The sequence below is a fragment of the Bos grunniens genome, chromosome 12 (genome assembly GCF_055505025.1).
Source record: "Bos grunniens cultivar Pamir isolate PY7600 chromosome 12, Bosgru_T2T1.0, whole genome shotgun sequence".
In the NCBI taxonomy this organism is placed as follows: domain Eukaryota; kingdom Metazoa; phylum Chordata; class Mammalia; order Artiodactyla; family Bovidae; genus Bos; species Bos grunniens.
In genome coordinates, this window is record NC_141176.1 from 36,463,813 (window position 1) to 36,490,495 (window position 26,683).

General features: G+C 38.8%; 1 protein-coding gene across 13 annotated transcripts; it reads left to right on the forward strand.

Moving 5' to 3' along the window:
- Positions 1-26,137, forward strand: ZMYM5 (zinc finger MYM-type containing 5). Of its 13 annotated transcripts, none has more exons than XM_086329901.1 (9): positions 1-139; positions 1,006-1,075; positions 3,480-3,620; positions 8,653-9,157; positions 9,396-9,489; positions 19,371-19,656; positions 20,525-20,690; positions 21,592-21,804; positions 24,737-26,137. In XM_086329901.1, the coding sequence occupies exons 4-9, from the start codon at positions 8,663-8,665 to the stop codon at positions 25,502-25,504; spliced, it is 2,022 nt and encodes a 673-aa protein (XP_086186027.1). In that variant the 5' UTR covers positions 1-139; positions 1,006-1,075; positions 3,480-3,620; positions 8,653-8,662; the 3' UTR covers positions 25,505-26,137. The 13 variants fall into 13 exon arrangements, with proteins under 13 accessions (XP_086186027.1, XP_086186020.1, XP_086186018.1 ...); XM_086329892.1 differs by lacking the exon at positions 3,480-3,620 and adding an exon at positions 1,677-1,757 and having other exon boundaries at positions 132-359; XM_086329902.1 differs by having other exon boundaries at positions 132-359.
- The last annotated feature ends 546 nt before the right edge of the window (positions 26,138-26,683 follow it).

Below are 26,683 nucleotides of genomic sequence, written 5' to 3' on the forward strand. Positions count from 1 at the left end.
CCGCGCCGCCGCGGCCGCCGCCTCCGCCTCCTCACCAGCGCTAATGCGGGCACTGGACCGAGCGTAGTTGCGCGTGTTGCCGAAGGGGGGTGGGCCGGGGGCGGGGAGGTTTGTTCCGCTGAGCCGCATCCAGAACCGGGTGAGGCTTGTCCCCGCCGTGTCTCCAGTCCAGGGCCGCCGACAGTGGGGGTGGCCGGGAGCGGCGCAGCCTCCGGAGGCGGGGGCGCCGGGAGGCGGAGATGGGTGAGGGCGGCCTCCGAAGCCTCCCACCGACCCGGGACGAGCGCCCCGCGGCGCGGCCGCCGTCGCCGCTACCGCTTCGGGGCCTCCGGCTGCCGGCGGCTCCGCTAATGTCCCAGGCGCGTTGGCGGGCGGCCCGCGGGCTGCGGGAGTGCGGGCGCGGCCGCGAGGGCGGAGTGAGGCGGCCGCCGACGGGCCTCGGGGGTCGCCGGGTGGGGGAAGGGGCGCCTCCGTGGGCTCTCGTGGCCGAGCTCGCACTCTCCCGGCAGCGACCCTGGGTCCGCACGTTTGGGGGTGAGGACACAGCTCCCCCGCACCAGGTCCTCTCTTCGGCCGCCCAGACCCTGGCGCGGCGTCTTCTCACGGCTTATTTGGGCGAGTTTCTAATGGCGGACGCGGAGCGGGCAGGTCTCGGGCTCCGGGCCAACACGGGGGTTTCCGCCCCGCGGCGACGCGAGCTGCGGGCGAGTGGGTTCCTGAGGGACAGCGGCGGCGGCGAGCGGGCCGAATCGGGGGATAGGCGTCTCCGCGGGCTCGAGGCCGCGCTCGCCCTCCGCCTCCCGCCTTTGGCTCGCAGGGACTGTGTGGTTGTGTGGTAGTGGCGGAGCCTCGGTGTTTGTGTACCTGGTGCCTCGGCGGCCGTGGGGTGGGGGGGTGTGTGTGTGGAGGAGCGCTGAGGCTTCTTGTCCCTTTGCTTCCTCTCTGGTGAACTGGTGCTGCGTCTAGGTTGGCTATAACGAAGTCCGTTTTCATTCTTCGTTCTAGGGCCAGGAATCACCTTCAGGACAGTCTGGTGATAGTTCGGTGATAGTAATTAAGGAGGAAAGCGTCGACGGTGAGTAATTTTACCCTGTGTGTCTGTGGAATACAGTTAGCGCAGTACTAGAGTGTGCTTCCGGAGAAGGCAATGGCACCCCACTCCAGTACTCTTGCCTGGAAAATACATGGACGGAGGAGCCTGGTAGGCTGCAGTCCATGGGGTCGCTAAGAGTCAGACACTACTGAGCGACTTCACTTTCACTTTTCACTTTCATGCATTGGAGAAGGAAATGGCAACCCACTCCAGTGTTCTTGCCTGGAGAGTCCCAGGGACCGGGGAGCCTGGTGGGCTGCCGTCTATGGGGTCGCACAGAATGGGACATGACTGAAGCGACTTAGCAGCAGCAGCAGCAGAGTTGGAACTTACCTTTCTCTTACCTTGAAGGCAGAGAGTTAGTTTCTGGAGTGGACCTTGTCCCCAGAGCCAAGCCAGGGAAGTCCCTGGGAAAGCATGGGGAGTGCCTGCTCATATTTACACCACTGGTGTTCTCTTAGAGTTCTAAGATGTTCCATTTTTAATGCTTTCTTAACATTTTTTTTGCTTTCTAATGGTTAGAAATAATTTTTTTCCATACTGTTGAATTAACTAGACTGATTGAATCTTATCGTTTTCTAAGGTTGATGGACACAATACTTTGTGTGTGTGTTTGTCTTATATTTGAGGAAGATTTGTGTTTCTGTATCCTGATAAAACTCTGGCAAGCATCACATCAGGAGATTTTTTTTTTTTTTAAGAGATAATCTAGTTCTTACCCTAGTAGCGATTCTCATTGACCACCGAATTACTAAATTGGTAGTGACAGTCTCCATTACCAAGTTGATGTGTGTTTTTTTCTTGTTACTAAAAAGTAACCTAAGTGCTGTTCATTTTGGTACAATAAAATGCCCAGTTCCCTGTCACCTGTTGGCGTTAATGACTTTAACACCAATCCTTGCCTGAGTCAATTTTGTAAAGTGTCTCAAAATGATTTTTTAAAAAAAATCTCTGATTCTACATTTATTATCTGGGATTCTGTACAGTCTTAGATCCTGCCTATTTTGTCCGTCCAGCTGGTCAGTTTTTCACCAGTCATCAAAAAGAAACTTGTGAATACTGCTGTTTCTCATAGTATTATTCCTGCCTTCCCTCTGCTGTTGTTGCTTCTTGCCAGACTCGACTGTGCACTTACTCTGATATGCTTCATGGCACATTTCATTAGTTAGACAGCTTTTAGGAATGGATATTGTTTTGACTGGGTGATTTTCATAGGATACCTGAAATGATATTTCAGATTATGTGGTAGTTGTGTGAGGTGAAGGAATGTGGACAGGGTTCTAGAGCTATGAGGGACTTTATTAGGAAAAGGGAACTAGTGGAGACTAAAAGATTGGAAGGATAACAAATCGCTGGCTCAGTTATTACCACTTAGAAAATCCACTTTTCTCAACAGCAGGTTCCTAGCATAGGTGAGCACAGTGTGGGAAGGACTAGGTTTAGTGCCAGTCAGATTTCATACCTGGTTTATATCTCTGCTCTCTTATTACTTTGGCAAGTGCAAACTAAATAAGAGTCAATAACTGAACCTTTATAAATGCACATCTTATTCAATTAAATACACTTTTTTATCCACATTTTATACGTGAGTAAATTGTGTCTGTGTTCCCAATTGCTATGAAGATTGTACAGTGCCTAGCCCGTAAGTTATGTGAAACATACACACACATTGTTAACAGTAGCTACAATTCTTGTGTTTTTTGTTTTCTGATATTTCCTCAGCTTTATTTTTCAGTCCTTTTACTGAGTTTTCCATTTTTGGTAAGCTTTTATTTCTAGAAGTTCTTTTTTAATACTAGAAATAGCAATTTTTTATGGTCTTTTGCTTGTCATGTGTCCGGCTAGAGTTCTGATAGTTGTGTGGATTTCGATTTTGTTTTCTTTTTCCTGCACTTTTCTCTTTCTCCTTTTTTTCTTTTAACAACTTTTTCTTTTACATTATTTTTTATTGGAGTATAGTTGAGTTATGTTTACAGCATTGTGTTAGTTTCTACTGTACAGCAAAGTGAATCAGCTATACCTGTATATATACATATATCCCCTCTTTTTTTGTATTTCCTTTCCATTTAGGTCACTGCAGAGCATTGAGTAGAGTTTAGTGAACTGTACAGTAGGTTCTCAGTTATCTATTTTATGCACAGTATCAATAGTATATATATATGTCAGGACTGTTTTTCTTATTTGAGGATTTCTTCAGATATTTTATAATCCTTGGTTGGTCTACTCATGGTTAAGAATTGAGAAATAGAAAATAGATTAGAAAAATGAGTGGAATGTTTCAACTTGGAGCTTCACTGTAGGATGAATCTTTTTAGGCCAATTGATGGAGAACCTCTGAAGTCATTATCTTTAGGTCTTTCATTTTGGGGGGTTCCTAATTCCACAGAAAGGAGTGTTTCTGAGAAAGAAGTTTTCTGGGGAAGAGTCTGCTGCTTGGAAGATTGAAGTCTGGATGCCTGCTCTCTGGAAATCAGCTGGGAAAGGGAGCATTTCAAATACATGATATTGAAGCATTCACCAGTGCCTGGTAAACCTGAAACAAAGGTCTTTTGTTCTATCCTCTCCAAAGAAGAGAAGTCTAGAACTTGGGCCAGAAAGGGGGAAGACCTGTGATCATCAAAGTGAGAAAGGGAAGGGACCTGGAATTTCACATCCTCCTTGTTTTAGCTGTCTGCTCCCTATTCCAGTGATATCAGGAGTTACAGGCTTTGAGCCTTTTGATGATTCCGCAGCTTAAGTCAGAGGTTTCTCAGTTTTTTCCTTTACTGTTTTAGAGTTAGGCTGTCTCAGGCAGAGTTGGTTAACTATTCATCCACCTGCTGCTCTTCAGCTTATCAGATTTTTTGCTTTTGTTTCTTCTTTAGTTTTTCATTGTGAGTAGGAACTTTACTGTCATTTATGGGGATTTTAGAAGGGATTGAAGTTCGTTTTGTGTGATCAATCTACCGTCTCTTAAGTGCCTATTAGGTACTTAAGTAGTTCTCCTGCTGTTTGTTGTGATTGTTCATTTGATTCTTCCTTTTCCTGTCTCTTTACAGTTGTGAGTAAAACCTCGAGAATCATCATATACCTTTATTTAGTTTTTGATTTTAAATGGGAATCCTTGTAACAGGAAGCTAACTTTAAAATTGATGTTATTTTTATGTAAATATACAAATATTTTTATATTACAAAAGATCTGTTACAGTATAAGTTCAGAGATGCCCTAGAATGTGTTCTAGAACTTACTAAGTGATCAACAGATTTTTATAGCATGCATCCTTTATGTTTCATAGAGCCTTGAAGATATAGATGTGGTAATAGGTAGCCAAAAATGAACCTTTGGAGCAGTGATTAAATATTTGAAAATACTTTCTTGGTGATTTTAATATTTGAAGGCTTGTGAGCAGGTTTGTTTACCTTTATCATCAAGTGCTAATCTTGTCATATTAATAACACCATTTCTATTTTAGCTACTGTTTTTTGAGTCATTTTAATATGTAAGTTCTACCAAATTGTGCATAAACATAATTGAGTATTGACTGGCTAGTATTCAACTTTTTTTAATTGAAGGTGATCTCAGGAAATTAATGATACTGAGTTGTAACTTAAGAATTCAGCAGACATTTTTGCAGCTTTAAAAAGGCATATTTAAAAAACTATAACACTGAACTGCATACTTAAAAATGATTAAAATAGCATTTTATGTTATATATATTTTAGTGTAATCTTTTGAAAAGATAACTAGCAATCGTTAGGAAATAAAAACTAGAATAAAAGTAAACACAATAGGGCAAAGGACCCTAATTTGTGTCTTTGTTTTAGTGTTAACTCTTACCTTTACCGATAATGAAATACCTTCTTAACGTTGCAAGGTTATTACCTACAGCCTAGAGATAATTTACATATAAGAGTCTTGCTTGGGTTTCAGCCTAGTTTTTTAGTTAGGCTGAAATTCTAGTCCAATTTTTTTTTTCTCTTGGCTGCACTGTGAGGCTTGTGGGAAGTCACTTCCCTGACCAGGGATTGAGTCCTGGGCCACAGCAGCGAAAACCTGGAATCCTAACCACTGAGCAACCAGGGAACTCCCATTAGATTCCACACATCTCTGTGTGGATATTCCTTTAATTTCATATTAATTTTCATTGTATCGAGATGAAAATTAAATAGTTGTAGATGAATAAGATACCACAGGAAGGGAACTTCCCTGGTGGTCCAGGAGTTAGGACTTCGCCTTCCAATGTAGTGGGTGAAGGTTCAATCCCTGTTTAGGGAGCTAAGGTCCCGTATACATCTTGGCCAGAAAACCAAAGCATGAAACAGAAGCAGCATTGTAACACATTCAATAAAGATTTTTAACAAAAATACACCACTGCTGCTACTGCTGCTAAGTCGCTTCAGTCGTGTCCGACTCTGTGCGACCCCATAGACTGCAGCCCACCAGGCTCCCCCGTCCCTGGGATTCTCCAGGCAAGAACACTGGAGTGGGTTGCCATTTCCTTCTCCAATGCATGAAAGTGAAAAGTGAAAGTGAAGTCGCTCGGTCCTGTCCGACTCCCAGCGACCCCATGGACTGCAGCCTACCAGGCTCCTCTGTCCGTGGGATTTTCCAGGCAAGAGTACTGGAGTGGGGTGCCATTGCCTTCTCCAAAAGATACCACAGGAAGACAAAATATTTAAGATTAATTACCAGTCCATTCTGAAGGAGATCAGCCCTGGGATTTCTTTGGAAGGAATGATGCTAAAGCTGAAACTCCAGTACTTTGGCCACCTCATGCGAAGAGTTGACTCATTGGAAAAGACTCTGATGCTGGGAGGGATTGGGGGCAAGAGGAGAAGGGGACAACAGAGGATGAGATGGCTGGATGGCATCACTGACTTGATGGATGTGAGTCTGAGTGAACTCCGGGAGTTGTTGATGGACAGGGAGGCCTGGCGTGCTGCGATTCATGGGGTCGCAAAGAGTCGGACATGACTGAGCGACTGATCTGATCTGAGACATTTGTTGAAATCCTAGGGTGGAGCCAAAGTATTTGCCTAAATACTTTCTCGGTAGAGAGAGATTTATCATTTTTGCACTCTTTAATATGATCCAGTCAGAGACCAGGGACCTGTATGTCCAGTTATCACAATAAAAACCTCAGTCTTTTTTTTTTATCCCCATTTATAGTATGAACAAGTTCACAGTTTAGAAAAGTAAAAGTCAATTAAGTGAGGTAATTTGCTTAGTGCCTTAGCTAAACTTTAACCTTTTCTCTTTTTGGATAATATCATAGAAATATTTAAAACTTTTTTGTAGGCTTATGTTTATAGAATTAAGAAAATGATAATTAAAGTATATAAACAGTGACTTTTAATAGTGGTTAGGGTTAGGTTTTGGAGAAGGCCCTGGCATCCCACTCCAGTACTCTTGCCTGGAAACTGCCATGGACGGAGGAGCCTGGTAGGCTGCAGTCCATGGGGTCGCTGGGAGTCGGACAGGACCGAGCGACTTCTCTTTCACTTTTCACTTTCATGCATTGGAGAAGGAAATGGCAACCCACTCCAGTGTTCTTGCCTGGAGAATCCCAGGGACGGGCGAGCCTGGTGGGCTGCTGTCTATGGGGTCACACAGAGTCGGACACGACTGAAGCGACTTAGCAGCAGCAGCAGCAGCAGGGTTGGGTTTTAACTTTTTTACAACCTGAAATTTGAAAATAGATAAATACTTAATCTTTTTTTCAGAAATAGATGACTGGAATGAGCTGAGCATAAAGAATCCCCTATTATTTTCTTTGGGAAGATCAAGATAGAACCTAACAGCCACCAGAGGGCACCATGGAGTCAGCTGTTGCTCTTCCCCAGAAATTGTTCTTTTCCTTTTTAGATTTATTCAAATACAGAAAGAACTAACAAGAATTTGTGTATGTGTAAATAACAGTTCTTAAATTTCATGATTTAGTTTAGGCGAGTTATTGCCTCTTTCATTTGAAAATCAACCACATTATAAGCTTATTGGATAGGTGTTAATTCTGATCCTAATTTTCGTATTTCCTTTATAACCCTTTTAACTGGTTCCTTAGATTTGTTATTTATCTTTGAAGTACAGTTACATGACTGTTAATTTTGTTTCATCTTAATAAAACAAGGACTTAAGAAATTGTATACAATAATTGCATATAATGTGGTGTCTATGAAATAGATTATAGAGTCAGATTTCTTGGATTTGACTCCTGATTCCACCCTTTCCAGCAGTGGAGACTTGGGCAGGCCAGGCAGATTACTTACCGTCTTCTGAGTCTTAGTTTCCTGATCAGTAAAATGAGACAAAGAATAGTTCCTACCTCACTTATTTAAGCATTTACTGAATTACTATATTTAATGATACAGCACCCATTAAGAATAAACATTATCTATTGTATGACTAAGTACTATCACTTAAAATTAGTTGGGAAAATTTTAGAATAGAATGTTACTTAGCATATTTCAGTATGAAATGTTTAAAATTGAATGATGACTGCTGTATGAGTTCTCTTAATTATTCAGTACCCCTACAGATCCCACCTCTTTCACTGTCTTGAGCTTCTAAGAAAATTGAAGCCAGCATTTGTAAACTTAGCTCAGCTTTCCATCTATTGTTTCTACATACTTATATACGTTCCAGTTATAATTGGACAAACGCTTGAACTACATGGGTTTGAACTGCCCAGATGCACTTAATACATAGATTTTTTTCAGTAAATACTGTAGTATTGCAGGATCCAGGATTGGTTGAATCTGTGGATGTGGAACCTCAGATACGGAGGGCCAACTGTAGGACTTGAGCCTCCGTGGATATCCTGGGACCAAACCCCCTGTGGGTACTGAGGGACAGCCATACACTTAACTTTTCCCTCTTGCTTTTGAGATAAAGGTGATTTCTTGTTCATGATTAGCTTCATTACCACCTGGTGCTGTGCATATCCTCATCCTCCTCTTGTCTCATCTGCTTTGAGAGCTTTGCTCCATTGATCTTTCACTTCTCCAAATTCTTCCAATTATTTGGATCTGGATCCTTTCCTTTGTCGTTCTCTAGTGCATATAGGTACACAGAAGTGTTTGTTAAATAAAACCAAGGCTAAGAATTTGGGGCCTAAAATTAGAGCCCTGAGTGGAAATGCTATTCGGGCTTACCCATATGTTTCCTGATCTATAAAATGAATTAAACTATATGTACCTCATGGGTTTTTTCAGAATTTTACGTAAACCTATAATATAGTATCTGGCAATTTGTGGACAATGACAAAAAAAGTTTCGGAATGATTTAATTACATAGTTATATTGGAAGCAGAGAATTTGAAAAACAATGAAAAAACACACTAGGGAAACATAGTTTGGACAATATAATAATTTTAGTAGATAAAGATATATCTGGTATACTAACTGTATTTGGACCCTGGGTTATTGGAGATGGAATTATTTTGTACTATTTTCTATTTCATTGAAGAACTTACTAATAGATAGAATCACAGAAAAGAATTTTAAATTTCACTTATGCTATTTAATTGCAATAAAATGTAATAATCATAATTTACTCGAACTTTTTTTCTTTTCTGTTACAGGTTCTTTGGCATGGGTGAATGTTCAGCAGGAAGATTAGACTTGACTGAACAGACTCCTATCTTATTAGGGAGTAAAGCCATGGCAGCTAGTCTCATGGATGTAGGAGACTCATTTGGTGACCCAGCTAGTCTGTTAGTTAATAGGTCTAGAAACTCATTGGTGGAAGGTGATAATGGTGATGATGATGATGTTGTGTTTATTGAATCTATACAACCTCCTTCAAGTTCTGCTCCAGTAATAGCTGATCAAAGACATTTTGTATTTCCTGCATCAAGAAATAAAAAGCTTCAAGGACATTATTCTGTAATTCTTCCTTCCTCAAGATATTTGGCTTCTCAGAAGGGAAATACAAGTGAGACAATTGTTATTGATGATGAAGAGGACATGGAAACAAATGGAAGGGAAAAGACAGTTTCTTCCAGTTTTATTGAATGGGGATTTCCTGGAACTAAAAACAGAACCAAAGATTTGGATTTCTCCACTTCCAGTCTTTCCAGAAGTAAGGTAAATGCAGGAATGGGTAATGGTGTTATCACTACAGAATCGACTGTGAAATTCATATTACTAATGTTACAACTTTAGAAGCAGGTTTTAAGCTCTGAATGATGGGCGAGATATGAACTTAATGATTACAAATATAACATCACTATAGAATTCCAACTTGGGAGATGTCGCTAAAGGACTTCAGTCAAGTAATTTTGGTGTTAATATGCAAACATACACCCCGTCTTTAACTTCACAGACCAAGACTGCAGTAGGACCTTTTAATCCTGGTAGAATGAATGTGGCAGGAGGTGAATTTCAGAATGGAGGATTTACAACTCATCATAGTCCTGGTAAGCAGTGAGTGATACTAAATACTTTCCTTTCACCCTAAATTTGTAAGCTTTTGGCTTTTACTCTTAGTACCTATATCCAGTTTATTTATTCTATATGTGAAATTTTTTTTGTTAACTTTCATATTAAAATAGACTTTTTTTTACTTAGTAAAACTGCAGTTTACCCAAGTGTTTTGTATTTTAACTGAAAACTCCCATAATTCTTACCTCCATCTTTGTTTACCATCTTTAATGTAAAATTCTTAGGATAAAAGATGGGTAGTGAACTAAAGGATTAAAGTAATATTACATAATAATTTAATTTGTAATTACATAACTTGATTTTTCAGATTTTTCAAGTGTTTACTCTTGGACTGTTCCTGATTTTTGTTTTAAATTAGCACTTTATTAGTTTCTTCATTTTAAATTTGGAAAACTTTCTTTAAATCAGAGATCTATATTTTAAATACACTTCTGTGGCCATTCGTGTTCTGGTAAAATACAATGAAAGTTATTTAAAATTTAGCAAATCTTTTTTTTTCAGCTTTTTCATGACTTAATGTGCCCTTTGTTTTTTTGTTTGTTCTTTGGTTTTTGTTTGTGTTTGCTTTTGGCCATCTATCAACTTAGAATTTTAGAAAAGAACTAGAAAGTAACAAGAGCTAAGAACCGAATCACTTATTGTTTAATGGAATGCTAGTATATTTTTTTCTTTAAAATTTTTTAAAATTAATCTTTTTCTCTGATTATGAGAACATTACACAACATTTGAAAGAAATCATAGTTAGAAATAAGGAACTAGTATCTGTTACCAACCCACTAAGTAGAAGTGACTGATAGCTGTTAAAATTTTAGTTTGTTTGCTATCAGTCATTTTGCCTCTGTGGTTTTAAAAATAGAATTTAGAGCATATTGTATATAGTTTTGTGTTCTCTTGACTTTTTTAATGTAAGTTTTAAGTATGTTATGTCATTTTAAAAACAGAATTTTCAGTGACTATAAAATATTCTGTTGTCTGAGATATTTATTCCTCTAAAGGCATTTATGTTTTGTCATTTTTTTTTAACTGTTGAAACTCCACACACTAAATGTCTTTGTTTACATTGTTTATTATTTCTAAAGGACAGTTCTCAAACTTTCAAACTCAGTTTCACTCTTTGAAATGATTGAGGAACCCAGAGTTTTTTGTTTGTTTTTATCTGTTATCATACTAGAAATTAAAACTTAAATTTGAAAAGTACTTAACAATAATTATGTATTATGTGACATATTTTTAATGAAATATAACTACTTTCAAAGAAATTTAGTGAAAAAAGTGACGTTATTCTGGCTTAGTTGAAGACAGTATATTTAGCTCCTCCGATTGAGTTCTACATAGAATGTGTTGCATTGTCTTCTTTTGTTTGCAGTATAAGGAGAAAATCTGGCCTCACATACATACATGATTGTAGAATGGAGCGATATTTTACTAGTCTTTTTAGTTAATTATGGATATTTTCTTTTCCTTTTGACATAGCTCCAAAACTTGATAAGTGGTCATTTCTTAAAAGTTCTTACAGTGTGGAATCTGAAACTGTATAATGAACTTTTCATACATTATTACACTAAAATTCATTAATCTTCAGATGAATTTTACCTTTGAATGAATTGGTAACATTGTGCTTTCATTATTTGTAAGTGTTGATTCACTGAGTTACCTAGGTCTTCTAAATGTTGACACCTTAGAAAGCTAGCAGTGTTAGATGCAAGTTTTCAAACATTCTGATTTTCACTTGAAACATCAAATTTTCTCATTGGCAACAAACAGTTATTTTTTTGAAATGAAAAGCTTAATTTAAGAAAATGTAACCAGTTTGTCATTCTTTCAAGGCTAGTTCAGCCTGCAGTGCAAGTTTTGCAAGTGCTTTTCCACTGTGTCTCATTGTACTTTGTTATGAAAAGGAAGTGGCTTCTGGATGCTTCCCCATTCATCATACAGCTTCCTCGTTCATCATACAGAGTATTAAGATGTAATCAGAGGCTGAAATTTAGTAAAATTCATACTAAGTTTTACTTTTTCATCAAGGACTTCTTTTGTATAATAAATAATTTCACTGGTCTTTGTCCATGTTTCTTGGGAGAGAGGCTGAACCCTTGAGATTAACCAATTCTAAGGCTAAGGGAAGGTCGAAAGACCAACCATGTGATTCAAGTAGTTGGGCCTTTGAGCCAGCACACCCTCCATGGAGGAGAAAGAGGCTGAGATTGTCTGATCACCTGCAGCAAATAATCCCATCATTCATGTCCACATGGTGATGAAACCCAGTACAAACTCTCGACATTGAGATCAGTGTAGCCTCCTGGTTGGTGAGCTCATCCATGCCCGGTGGGTGACGCTACCTGATTGACAGAGAATGGGCAGAAGCTCTGCATTGGGATCCTCCCTCTCCTCAGCTTGTATGTCTTTTCATTTGGCAGGTCCTGATTTGTATCCTTTAAATAATACTGATGATAAGTATAAAGCTTTCCTGAGTTCTCTGAGTCATTCTAGCAAATTATCAAACCTGAAGTGGCCTTAGGAAGCTCCCGGATTTGCAGCCAGTTGGCCAGGAATCCAGGTGGCATGTGAAGGGAGGGCAGTCTTGTTGTGGATGTGTCTTTAAGCAGGGCTGGTGCTCACTCCAGGTGTTTAGTATCAGAATAGTGTCGACCTGTCGGTATTGGAAGAAGAACAGCAGAAGTAAATGTGCCTGATAGTGAGGACAACTTTTCTAGTACAGTTGGGTTCCACTGTGAGCAGTTTTACTCATCATTGCTTTTGCACCATTAGTGCAAATGCCAGCATAGTGAAAAAGACAAATAATCTGTTTTATTATGAAAATAGTTTAGCCTGGCACATCCTCTTTTATTTCTTACGTAATGTTGAATAGGAGTGATCAAAGTATAAAGTCGTGTCTGTTTTTTTTTGGCAGCACTGTGGGGCTTGTGGGATCTTAGTTCCCCAATCAGGAATTGAACCCCAACTTTTCAGCAGTGAAAGTACCACGTCCTAACCACTGGACTCCCTTGTCTTATTCTTGACCTGGGGGGAAGCATTTGACATTTCATCAGTAGTATATTGATTGACATGTCAAATCTCTAAGTTTAGCACACTTATTTTCTAGTGAAAAGTTTCTGTAGGTGAAACGGCTAAGTCAGATGTCAGTTTTTTAAAGCTTTTCATGGTAAATGCAAAATGGCCCTCATAAAAAAATTCTGGGCTTTTTTCCATGTTGTAAACTGTCCTCAGGAGTAGGAATATTGTTTAATGTTTGCTAAACTGACCATTTAAAGGTGATAACTTCCTTAATGTATATATCATGCTTGCTTGCTTAGTAGCTCAGTCATGTCCGACTCTAACGAACCCATGGACTATAGCCCACCAGGCTCTTGTACATGGAATTTTTTAGCCAAGAATGCTTTGAAGTGAAGTGAAAGTCCCTCAATTGTGTTTGACTCTCTGCAACCCCGTGGACTATACAGTCCATGGAATTCTCCAGGCTAGAGTACTGAAGTGGGTAGCCTTTCCCTTCTCCAGGGGATCTTCCCAACCCAGGGATCGAATCCAGGTCTCCTGCATTGCAGGCGGATTCTTTACCAGCTGAGCCACCAGGGAAGCCCCAGAATACTGGAGTGAGTAGCCTATCTTCTCCAGGGGATCTTCTGGACCCAGGAATTGAACCAGGGTCTCCTGCATTGCAGGTGGCTTCTTTACCAGCTGAGCTATCAGGAAAGCCCAAATTTATATATCACTGAACTTTTAAAAATAGATTTGCAAAATATAAATTTATTCATTCATGTTTGTCATCTACTTATTACCATGTACATCTTTTATTTATTGATTGAGTGAAACATGAGAAATAATATAAAAAACTTGTGATCTCTGTGAAGAATGATGTGATAAGCTTAAAAACAGTTGAAGATGTTGAAGACTTGAAATAATGTTCATTGAAAAATCATTCTTTTGGATCTGTTCACTCTTCTTTTAAAAAAATTTTATTTCTAATATAATTGATTTGTTTCTTTCACTTATTTCTTGTTTTGTAATTATTTCCTAAATTTTAGATGTATATTTGTGGAAGCATGAATTCAATCTTATGTACATATAAGCTCTTAAGTTAAAATATAAACCTTGCCATGTATATCTTTGATGCTTCAGCCTTGACCTATTTTTCACTTTCTGAAGTAAATTGAAGTTGTGTATTTAATGGTGAAATGGATCAGTAACATGCTTTTCAATTTAAAAGCATAGCACATAAACTTGATAAACTTAACTATAAAGGAGCATACTGTGGTTAGATGTGATACTGTCACTCCACTCAAATAGTGGACATAACTGAGACTTGCAAAAGTTGTTTAGATTACTTAGATGTATTTTCATTCTTGTCATCCTTTTATCTCATTAATTCAAAACTGTATATTACTATGATATTTTCTCATGACATGAAATATCAGTGATTTTAAAATATAGCAGAAAAACAAGCATTAAAGGACTCACTTGATATTCATTCATATATATGAAGAAGTTCTTAGCTACATTTGAACTATTTTGTGTATGCTGAGGCAATTCCTTCCTGTTATCTATGAAGTTTGAATGAATTTACAGTGTTCCTGGGTTCTCTGAAGTTCTACTTTGGGGGACAGAATTTACAGACTATATCCTTTTAAATAATACCACTTGGTCCAGAATTCTTAAGAGAGTGTCTACCAAGTTGTCAGGTGAAGAGTGATGGTGAAGATGTGTCAAGTTTTCTGAAAGGTGGAGTCACTTTTCAAAAGGAATGCCTTGTTGCTGCTTTTTTCTTTGTTAAAATGGAATATAGCATCTTGAAAGCTGTCTAATTTTAGTGTTAATCCCAAATTTTGTTTTTGCCTGCTGTCAGCTTTGGTAAAACTAATGAATTTTATCAGAAGACATACAGAATAAGATGGCGGCAATTATATTACTGTTGAAATTGTTATTATTCAGAGTCAAAGCTCCCTCAAAGTGTCTGTCTTTAATTGCTGTGAATATTTTGCAGCACAGGAAAAAAAAAAAAAGAGCAAGATGAGAATTTCTGGAGTTGAGTTATATTTAAATATATGGGTTCAGATTTTATCCTAAAAAAATTATGGCTCTGCATAAATGACAGATAAAACTTGTTTAACAGCTTATGAAAATAGAATTGTGTCCATTAGAATGGACTTTGTGTTATTTAATTTTTTCATTAACCTTTAGGGTATACTGTATTACACTGAAAGTTCTTCGGTCATCATGTATCTTTATGTAAATGGCAAAAATCTCATCCAAGAGAATACCTGGAAATTGTTCTTGGCATCTGTGTTGTATCTTTGTTGGATTATAAGCATTTTTGGCCTGGATACTGATTCTAGGAAGTTCTGCTTCTGATAATAATAGATTTTAAACTAACAATTGATAGGTAACTCCTGTCCCTCCTACAGAGAATAATGGCGGGGAGACAAAATGTATAAAATGTCAGAAGCATTATAGAGCTACAAATACACTGGGAAAATGAGGTTTGTCATATCTGAGATGACGCTATCTTCTTGGGGTTGCTCTTCTGTAATGCGAGTTTGGTCAATTCCGGAAATGGCCACTGAGTTAAAGGGGACTTTTAGCAGACTCATGGGGGCCTGCAAGGAAGGACACTGGTTTCAAAACAAACAACAAAAACCATTGACCTGTGGATTGGGAATGTGAACATAATCCAGAGTCTCAATGTTTTCCCCAGTTTTTCATATAGAAATGGTAGTCAGGGATATGAGAAGGCAGGCCATCTAACAACACAATCAAGAGAAAAAAGCAGATACTAGAAGTGAGTCCATGAGGGGTGTGGTAATAGGATTATCTGTCTACATTTTAACTGTAGGTTACCTGTAGGAACAGCTGAAGAGAGTGTGAATGAACTAGGTTTATCAGAATATTATCCAGACTGAGTGAGAACCAGAAAGGGCGAAATGCAGAAAAGAACGGAAGAGACTTAGGATACTTGATGAAAAGGACATGTAATTAATGTCCCAGAAAGAGGAAGAAAGAAATGAGGCAGAAGAGGTGTAACTGAAGATTTTCTAAAATGGAGAAAAAACTTTAACCTTTGCATTCGAGAATCTTTACAAATACTGAACAGGATAAATACCCTGGAAACCATTAAAAGACATGTACAGAAATCATGGTCAAAAATTGGAAGACAAAAAAAAAATTGGAAGACAGTCCTCCCCCTATACATTGTAGCTTCCTCCCCTGAGTAGCAAAGATCGCTCCTGTGTCCTGCCCACTCTGTCATACACAGTGAAATGTCACTCAAGACCTTGCTTATCAGATCCCCCTATCCAGTAAACTGTTGATGTCCCCTCAGCCCAAAATATTGGAAGCATTCCAAATGTCCATCAGAAATAGAATGATAAATAGTATGAACCACATAATGGAATACTCAACAGTGGGAACAGATGAACAGCTATCTTCAGTGTGTGTGAAACTCAGGGTACAGATTACGTGATGACATATGTGAAGTTCAAAATAAGACAACTACTCTGATGTCAGGACAGGTACGGCTTGTGGGAAAGAAGGGAAGTGATTGAGTTGAAAAGACATGAGGACCTTTCTGTGTGTTTATCTGGGTGGTGGTCATAAAAGTATAGGTGTGTGCATGCTCAGTCATGGCTGACTCTTTGTGACCCCATGGACTGTAGCCTGGCAGGCTCCTCTTTCCAGTGGATTCTGTAGGCAAGAATACTGGAGTGGGTTGCTATTCCCTTTTCTAAGGGATCTTCCTGACCCAGGGATCGGACCTGCATCTCCTGTGGCACCTGCATTGGTAGGTGGTTTCTTTATTGAGCTCTGCACTTAAGATATTCAAGCTTCACGTGTATGTGTTGCTCTTTAACAACTAAAAAACCCCACTGAGACACTAAAGTAACTTCACTCAGACCAACACTTAAGAAATACTAAGATGTTATTCTTTAGGAAGTAGAGTTTGGATGTGGGAAGAAAGAATACCTAAAACTCAAAATAGTGTGTCTGGCATGTACTGGTCTCAGGCAGACCACCTCTGCCTTCTAAGTCTTGGTTTTTCTTGCGTGTAAGGAGGGGTTTGCATTAATCTACTGGGCCCCTTCTCTTAAAATTTACTCTGGGGACAGCGTGGAAAAATGTGATTGAGACTTCTTTTATTTAACCTGGAGACACTAATATAATAAATAAAATAGGAATTTGATGGAAGAAGAAACTTTGAGGGACTTCCTGGCAGTCCAGTGGTTAAGAATCCACCTGCCAGTGAAGGGGACATGAGTTTGGTCTCTGGTTTGGAAGATCCCATATGTCACAGGGCTGCCCGTGGGCCATGACTCCTGAGCCTGTGTTGTAGATCCAGTGAGCTACAACTACTGAAGCCCTTGGGCCCTAGAGCCCCCTGCTCAGCAACAAGAGAAGTCACTGCAATGAGAAGCCCATGCACAGCAACAGAATCCCAGTGCAGACAAAGATAAATAATACTAAAATAAACTTGGAAATTAGGATAAATTAAATGGTTGCAGTATGAACAAAGAAAACATTTGCTCTATTTATGTATGCGTCAAAGCTAAAGTGAAAGAAAATCTATTTTTTTAGCAGTAGAAGTTTTACTTTTCATAATTATGTATAACTGTGTCCCCTTTAAGTGTGGGTAAGTATACAAATTTACAAGCCCAAAGAATCCCCTTGCGTTTCTGTGGTTGGGACTCCATGCTTTCACACCGGGAGTATGGGTTTGGTCCCTGGTCAAGGAACTAGAATCCCACAAGCCACCTGGCATGGCTAAAAATAAAAAGCCTAGTTTTTCTTTCATAGTAATGGTAATGGGAAATCTTGTAGTGCTTTGCATTTATTTCTGTCATTAAATCTGCTTTGTTATCCACATGATCTACAGAGAAGTTGATCCCAGAATGCATCCTGTATTTTATAGATGGAACATGTAATTTTTGTTTTCTAAAGAAATAGTTCAGAAGTAGGCAGGTGAAGCAATAAACTTACGGGCATTTGGTAATAAAAACTTTATCAGGGGAACTCTCTGTCAGCCCAGTAGTTAGGACTTCGAATGAGGGCCCAGGTTCAATCCCTGGTCAAGGAAATAAGATGCTATAAGATGTGTTTTATACCCAAAAAGAAATCTAAAAATCTTTATTGGAATATACTTCATGTTTGCCAGCATATCTTCCTGTGGAGTGAAAGAATTTCTTTGGTTACTTTTTGGTTCTGTTTTGTTTTTGCCTATTAAGATAAAATGTCAAAAAGGACAAAATTAGAAGCAGCACATGGGAATTTAGAAGTGAAAATAGAGTTGTTAATATTGCTAGTATTCTGAAAGTTGTTTGGAGCTGTAATAAGTGAAGGGGCCATAGGCCTTTTGCTAATGACAAAAGCTATTTTTGAAGAGCGGTTACAAAATAATTCAGTACTCTTGGGCCATTTTTCTCATCTCACTCTTGGGCTTTCTCTCAAAGCTTCATCATTACCCTGGAGTGAATTAGAAATGCAGATCTCAGGCTCCTCACTTGACCTACTAGTTTAGAATCTCTGTGTAAACAAGATTCCCAAATGATCGTATGCATGTTAAGGCACTGTAACCCATACATAACCTGTAGCATTTTGAGGCAAACAGCAGAGTGCCTGTGTAAAGGTAGGAGAGCTGGGTCTCCTGCCCATACCACCTCACTGATACCTGGAAATAGTCTACAGTACCTGTAGACAGAGTTGCTTTAACATGCTATGTCTAAATTTCATGTATTTTGAAGTATTATGGAGGTAAGTGTACTAATATCTACAAGTTACTTGAACTACATAACAAGATTATTTAGAATCTATCTTGAATGAATAAATAGAATAAATGAATAAATAGAAAGGTGTGATAAAGCAAAACCAGTAAAATAGTATAGCATCTACATGGTGGACATGTGGGTGTTCACAGTAAAATTCTTTAAGCTTCTCTATATACTTTAAATTTTTCATAATGTTAGGGGGAAGTTGTTATCAAAATGGATATCATATACTAGATTTTTGGAGAAGGAAATGGCAACCCACTCCAGTACTCTTGCCTGGAAAATCCCATGGATGAAGGAGCCTACCTACATCCATGATGTAGGCTACAGTCCATGGGGTCCCGAAGAGTCCGACACGACTGAGGGACTTCACTTTGATGAGTTGGAGAAGGAAATGGCAACCCACTCCATTGTTCTTGCCTGGAGAATCCCAGGGATGGCGGAGCCTGGTGGGCTGCCGTCTATGGAGTCGCACAGAGTCAGACACGATTGAAGTGACTTAGCAGCAGCAGCAGCATACTAGATTGTAGTCTATATTTGTGCATTTTTTTATAATGTGTTAATATTTTCTTAGAAGAGAAAAAGTGCTTTAGGAAATGCTCTGTGTACAAAAGTGATGCTTTAGTATATGCATTGCCTCATTCGGCGTTTTATTTTTTTCCTGCTGTTTGGCTTGTTAGTTCCCCAACTACGGACTGAACCTAGGCCCTTGGCACCTAAAGCATAGAGTCCTAACCACTGGGCCATTAGGGAATTCCCTCTCATTTAGATTTCATAACACTGATAGGTCGGGTGTTACTGCAGTTTGTAGCTGAGAAAACCGAGGCTCAGTTTAAATTACTTGCAAATTTGTAGCACAGAGGGTCTGTCTTAGAGATTCTGGTTACTCAGTGTACTATTCCAGGACCACCATTTCTGTTGCTGGCACAGTATAGCTTTATTCACTTAGAATATGAAGCAGATTGTTCTGCTGGGTTGTAAAACAAGCCTGCCTTAATACTCTGTTGTGCAAAATGAAAATTTTTAAGTATCTTTCTGATGTGAATGTTTAACTGTTTCGTGACTTTCTTGTGTGTTTTATTTTTAAGATTCTTGGATCTCCCAGTCAGCATCCTTTCCCCGTAATCAGAAACAGCCAGGGGTGGATTCTTTATCACCAGTGGCCTCGCTTCCTAAACAGATATTCCAGTCTTCTGCCCAACAGCAACCCACTAAAGCAGCTAAAATCACTTGTGCAAACTGCAAAAAACCTTTACAGAAGGGACAGACAGCTTATCAGCGAAAAGGATCAGCTCATCTCTTCTGTTCTACCACCTGCCTTTCTTCCTTCTCTCATAAGCGTACTCCAAAGAAACGCAATGTGACATGTAAAAAGTAAGCTGTACCCTTCAACACACCTCCATATGATTGGACACTGGTAGTATGCATATGTGTTCTGAATGTCCTTACAGAGTTGCAGAGATCGATAGGTAGAATCGATGCACAGGTGTCTTCCACTTTACAGAATTTGAGTTAGCTTAGCATACATCAGAGCTGTGGGTCATTTGTACTGTACTTACTCTTGGCAGGAAAATGGAGTTTAGGTATTGAGATAAATGGACCCTCTCTTTTCCACTGCCTTTTCCTCACCCTTTCCCCCACGCTCTATCTTGTCTACCTGGTTGATTGTCCCCTTTTAGAAGTCATAACCTGTGGCAAGGTTCTAAAGGTCAACCTATGATGACAATACTTGCTCTAGTTAATTTATGGTTATTTATTTGTTTGGCTGTGCTGGGTCTTAAGTTGCAGTACTTGGGATCTTCAGTCTTCTTGTGGCATGTAAGATCTTTAGCTGTGGCATGTGAGATCTAGTTCCCTGACCAGGAATTGAACCCAGGCCCCCTGCATTGGGAGCACAGAGTCTTAGCCACTGGACGACCATGAGTCTCAACAAAATATTTCTGAATCTCTTCCCATATCATTTAGGAACTCTTAGCAGTGAAACCAAAATGTGGATTTTTTCTGGATGGATCCAAAAATTATAGTTGATTCCTAGGATTAAATCATGAGAAAATGAAAAATGTCAGTTGTTATTCATATATTTGACTTCTATTAAAATGCAGTATTCTGGGGAGTTCCCTGGCGACTTCTGTGGCCTGGCTTCAGTCCCTGGTTGGGGTGCTGAGGGAACCGATATCCTGAAAGCCACACAGCACGACCAAAAAGAAATGTTCTTAAATTGTGTCTGTCCTTTGCGTTTCAGAGATGCACCTACCAAAAAAGCTACTGTTGTTCCTCAAGGGGAGTCAAGTGAACCCTTCCCAAAATGTTTTAGTACATCTCATTTGTCTCCCTATGAAGACAGCCAGAATCTTCGAAAAAGAGTTCTGAACAAATCAAGATGTACAATCTGCAATAAACTAACAGAGGTCTGGAGTTTTATTTAAGTTACTATCTAGATTAACCAGGATAATTTTAACTTTTAGGTGCTACTATATGTTCTGCGATCTACCTAATAGATGTGTCCTGAATTCCCTCAGTGAAGTTGAAGGGAAGAATAGGCGTATGTTAGAGTTGTCTCCTAACAAACATCCCCTTCCCATTGAATGAGGAGTAAACATGTGCTTATGTGGAATTGAATGCAGTCATAAAGAAAGCAGTGGTTTCATGGTGGATTTTGTTCTTATTGGCCACACTAAATGAGAATGAATGTAGGTTCAGGACATGAAGGAAACAACCAGTCCTAGAAGAACACATAGAATAAATGGAGTGGACCTATGTAGGTCATCCCACATTTCCTAGGTGTCACTGCTGTCTTCCCAGGCATCCAGGGAGTGCTCAGTTGGCTGAATTTGGTCTGGGTTACCAGGTAGCCATGCAAATTCTGGACAGGATTTTATCTCAGCTACCACAGAGCTGAGCAGAGCAAGAACTTAGGTCCTTACAGACACCATCCTGAAAGTGGGTGATACTGGTGCCCACTGGCCATCCCTCACCCCTGTTTTCTAGGGCAGTGAAGTTTATAATACCTACAAATTCCCTATCCATTTGTTTTAATCAAGTCATATCAAAACCTATCTAATTCATTTTCTGTTATTCTTAAATATCTCTTATTTTACTGCTTTTTATTCTATGAATCTTATTTTTCCTTTTTACAAGAAATCAAAGATAAAAATAAAAGAGTAGTATAATGTGCTTTTTAATGTCTTTTACCTGAATATTTCTTCCACTGAGAAATTACTGGAGATTCTTTGTTGAAAAAAAAAAATAGATATATCAGGTATGACGCAAATCTGGTTGATTTATTTAGTAAATTGGTTTTTCTTCTAGATTCGGCATGAAGTCAGCGTTAACAACGTGACACACAAGCTATGCAGTAACCAGTGCTTTAATAAGTACAGGCTGGCCAATGGTCTAGTGATGAATTGCTGTGAGCAGTGTGGCGAGTACCTGCCCGGCAAAGGAGCTGGGAACAATGTCCTGGTCATTGAAGGTCAGCAGATGCGATTTTGCTGCCAAAGTTGTGTTAACGAGTATAAACAGGTAATTCTCTTTTAATGAGTTTTAAATGATCAAGCTTGCAGTAACCGTCCTGATAGCTTTCATTAAGCAGATTTTTCTTAGAATCTCATTTAGTTCCTTTATAAGTCTTTCATTGAATATTACTCTCAAATGAGTATTGAAATTGATTGATCTAAGCTTGCTTGCTTTAAGACTTGACATTTTGCAGACATTACAAGAAGTAATTTTCTCCTGTACCGTTTTGCGTCCCCACTAGTTCCAATTACTCCGTAGTCTCAACAATATTTGGTGTTGTCTGTTTTGATTTAATCTATTCTAGTGAATATGAAATGATTATCTCATTGTGGTTTTAATTTCCTGATAACTGCTGTTCCTTTTTTTATCACGTGTATATCTTTTGTAAAGTATCCAAGTCTTAGCTCACTTTTTTTTTTTAGTTCACTTTTTTTATTGGGTTGTCTTTTCTGTTATTGAGTGATAGGAATTCTTTATATATTCAAGATACATTTCTTTTGTAAAATGTATTTGGAAGATTTTTCTATTGGACAGTGTTTTTGTCTTTTCTCAGTGTTTTTGAAAAGCCCAAGTTTTACATTTTGGTAAAGTCCAATTTACTGTTTGCTTTTCTGATTAATACTTTTTGTCTCTTGTTTAGGGTGTCTTTGCCTACCAAGGTTATGAAGATATTTACCTATCTTGTCTTCTTTTTAGGTTTAAATTTTATATCTGTGATCCATCTCAAGTTAATTTTGTGTGGGAGGGCTTTCCTACTGATCCTGTGGTTAAGATTCTGCCTTCCAATGCAGGGAACACAGGTTCAATCCCTGGACAGGGAATTAGATCCCGCATGCTGCAGCTAAGAGCTTGGCATCAGTGAGTGGGAGCTAAAGATGCAGACAGACCTGCAATGGGCCAGACAGGCCTTCACAGCAAAGAATGACCTGGCCAATATATCATTGGTGCCAAAGTTGAAAAAGGATGAGAAGGCAGCTGGAGGGTGACTGTGTGTGGTAAGCACAGTGGCAGAGAGAACTAAACTTGCACCCTCCTCATTGAGAAGTCGATAGCAATGCCTAAAAGTGGGAGGAAAAATCAGTAAATAGTGATACAAACATGTTGTTGTGATACTTGGAAATAAATATGGAAAGAATCATCTAAAAATGTTCAAAGTACTTCTGGGAAAAGGGATGTTTTAATTAATAGAATTATTTCTTTTAATTAGATGTAACTGGTTGATTCTCTTTACTAAATGTTTATTAACTTTCAATTAAATAAAACCTTCGAAATAGTATTAAAGATACTGAAGTTCAGACAGGGTCTTCCCCAGAGTCACACAGCTAGGTTATACCTCATGTATAATACCTTAGGTAACGTGAAGAACTAAGATCCTGCAAGAAAATATGTATATGTATATGCTGTGTTCGCTCTGATGCCAACGTTTAATTATATGTAAGCCTTGAGTTTCCTGATGATCTACACTGAATTCAATTTAATGATCCCCAGGAAGATGAGTCTTAGATGTGGGGGAAATTGTGACAACTTGACTACCTATTCATTACCAAGACACTCAAGAAGGAAAGAAAGAAGACCAAGGCTTGAGTTTGGTTGTTTAAAAAAATAACATTAGCAATAGTCCTTGGCATTCTGTCTCTTCTTAAATATGCTCTTTTGGTATCGTCTTACCAGTCCCATAGTTTCAGCTAACATGTATTTTGATGACTTCCAGAATATATCTGGAATATATATTTATTCAGGTTCACACCAGTATGTCTGTCTAATTTCCATTTGAATGTTCCACAAATATTTGGAACTCTGTCCACAACTGACACGCCAAGCCTACTTTCCTTCTTTGTTTCCCAAATCAGTAAATAACCCCCCATCCAGTCAGGTGTCCAAGCAGAAACTTTGGATTATTCCTTACTCTTCTGTCTTAGCCCCCAGTGCCACTCATTTCCCAACTAACCTGGATTCTACTTCCTAACCCACTCCTGGCTCTGCCCTGTGCCCACTACCATAGTCCTAGACCTGACCGCCGTCCCTTCTTGCCAGAATTGGCCCCACAGCCTCCTGGCCGTCTCTGTTTCCTGGTTTCCCTGAGCACTGGAGACCAGGGTGCAGTCAGGGTGGTCTTCCAGGGCACACGCCACATCATGTCACTCCTGCTCTGCCTCGGTGCTGCTTCTGCATGCAGGACTGCCTCAGAGCAGTGCTCTTGGTTCCTGAGCTCCATTGTTTACCGTGGTCAGGTTGTACCCTGTACTAAAATACTAGAGCTAGCAGATGCCCTTCACAGTGCATACATTTCTTTTTTTGACTCTTTTGTGTGTGTGTACATTTTTGACCCCAGAATAGCTAATTTTAATTATTAGATGAAATCATATACTATATGGTACCTTGTGACTGAATTTCACATATACTGTTTTCAAGGTTCATCCAAGTTGTAGCATGTATCTTTACCACACTTAATTTTATTGCCAAATAATATTTCATTGTATGGATAATACCACACTGTTATTTCTATTTTCTTGGCTCTTGTGAATAATGCTGCTGTGATCATTTTGTACAAGTCTTAATGTATTTTCATTTTTGAATTGCCACTCTTCAAAAGTGGCATAGGGTCACTATGGTGACCATATGTGTCAGCAGAGGATGACATAGGGTGTCTTACAGAGTGACTGTTAATTTTGAGGAATTGCATTATTTTCCATTTTACATTGCCATCAGTGCCTTAGGAAGGTTCCAGTTTTTCTACATCTCTGCTAACACTTGTTATTATCACTCCTTTTATTGTAGGCATCCTGGTGGGTATGAGGTGATTTGTAATGGTATTGAATTGTATTTCTTTGATGATTAATGATAAGCATCTTTTTCATATGCTTACTGGGCATTTGTATATACATTAACTTTTTTCAGTGTTAATAATGTAAGAAAATTATAATCTATTTTTCCTCAGATGATAGAAACAAACTTAAAAAAAATACTAGCATCAGAAAACAGAAAAAGGAATGCTGTTGGAGAAGAAAATGAAAGAGAATTATATGGATCATTGAACATACTTCCAGAAAAAACAGAAGAAATACCAGAAAAAAAGGAAAAGACTTCAGAATTACAGGTTTCAGCAGAATGTAGCCTAGACGCATCAGTGGTCCAACAGAATGTGAATTTACCTCCTTCCGTGTCAGACATAGCTGATAAACTTCAAGAGCAACTGGGAGAGAAACCATCAGAAGACTCCATTATTCCAGCTGTGCTTTCTGCAGATCCAGGTACATGGCCCCGAATTTTGAGTATTAAACAGAGGGACACTCTAGTTGAAAATGATCCACCTCAAGTAAGAAATTTTAACTTCCCAAAAGACAGTACAGGGAGGAAGTTTTCAGAAACTTACTATACAAGAATTCTTGCAAATGGTGAGAAAACCACTAGATCCTGGTTACTTTATTCAACCTCGAAAGATTCTGTGTTTTGTCTGTACTGCAAACTCTTTGGGGAGGGAAAAAATCAACTGAAGAATGAGAATGGGTGCAGAGATTGGCAGCATTTATCACATATTCTTAGCAAACACGAGGAGAGTGAAATGCACATCAACAATAGCGTTAAATATTCAAAATTAAAATCTGATTTGAAAACAAGTAAAATTGTTGAAGCTTCAGAACACAGATTACAGGAGAGAGAGGGGAAGGATGGTGTGAAGCTGTTGTACACCTTAGACCTGATCTGACATGACATGAAGAGGTTGAATACTTACTCAGAGTTGTACCCTGATAGTTGGTGCTTTGTGCTGAGGTTCCCAGATAGTGCTTCCTCCGCTCATTAGTAATTATAGCAAGTTACCTCGTAAAGATGGTTTCTGCTCCAGGTTCTCATGATTAATGCCCATTCCAGTGAAGGCAGTTGTTGATCTTTTCAGTCTTTCAATTCACATCTTTTAAAATGGGCATTTCAGGACTGACTTTTGACCGGTGTGATTAATATTTTGTTCTGATTATCTTGAAAGAGGGAGAAAAAGCCTTGAATTTATCAATACCAGTTGAACAAGATACATATGTGAACAAGTATTGTTATTTAGAAATAGAATGGGATCTGAAACTGCAGCTTTTTGCTAGTAAACCAAATACTTATGGTTTATTTCATTTGGGCAAAATGTTATTATTTGAACAAAGCAGCATCATTTGTTATGTTAAATGAATTAAGGTGGTTAATTTGTTTTTTGGTTTTGTTTTAATTTATAAATGTTTTAGCTTTTATTGTCATGTGAAAACTATAAGCATAAAGAATATACCTATTTTTATGTTGGTACAAATATAAAATATATTGTTGGTATAAATATTAAAATAAAAATATATTAAGTTAATCTTTATGTGTTGTGGCAATTTTTTGGTTTTCATCTGAAGTAAAAATACACTCATAAAAATTGAAAGAAGGGTTTTTTTTTTTCAGGTAGTCAGTCATGTTCCTTCACCATGTATTTACTAACTCTCCCTTGTTTCTGGTTTCTGATAGCAGTTCTGTCATATATTCCATCCTTACATACCCTTGTCTCAAGGCTTTTCCTGTGAAACAAAATGGTATGTGAATGGTGGCTGGAGCAGGACGACATGGGGCACTTACAGACTCTGTCAGCACAGAAAACTTTGGGAAATAACCCAGAACATCAGTCTCATTAGTTTATAGCCGTTTTGCTTCCTGACAACTGGGTCGTTTTCAGTGTGTTTCATACTTGGGTCTGAATGAGGCTTTGGAATAATTCCAAAATCCAGTTTCTTCAGAGGCCCGCGAGGATACCCAGAGCATAACAGGTTCTGAAATTACTCTGCAAATGCTTTGTGTGCCCATTATTTTGTGAGCACTTACCAGTTAATTGAATTACTGATGTGTCATGTGGTTGTATTAGACGCTT

Coding starts and splice junctions, on each gene's coding strand:
- ZMYM5 (XM_086329892.1), top strand. CDS start 1,681: ATGGACACAATACTTTGTGTGTGTGTTTGTCTTATATTTGAGGAAGAT. Junction 9,490..19,370: donor TACAACTCATCATAGTCCTG/GTAAGCAGTGAG, acceptor TTTATTTTTAAG/ATTCTTGGATCTCCCAGTCA. Junction 19,657..20,524: donor CGCAATGTGACATGTAAAAA/GTAAGCTGTACC, acceptor TTTGCGTTTCAG/AGATGCACCTACCAAAAAAG.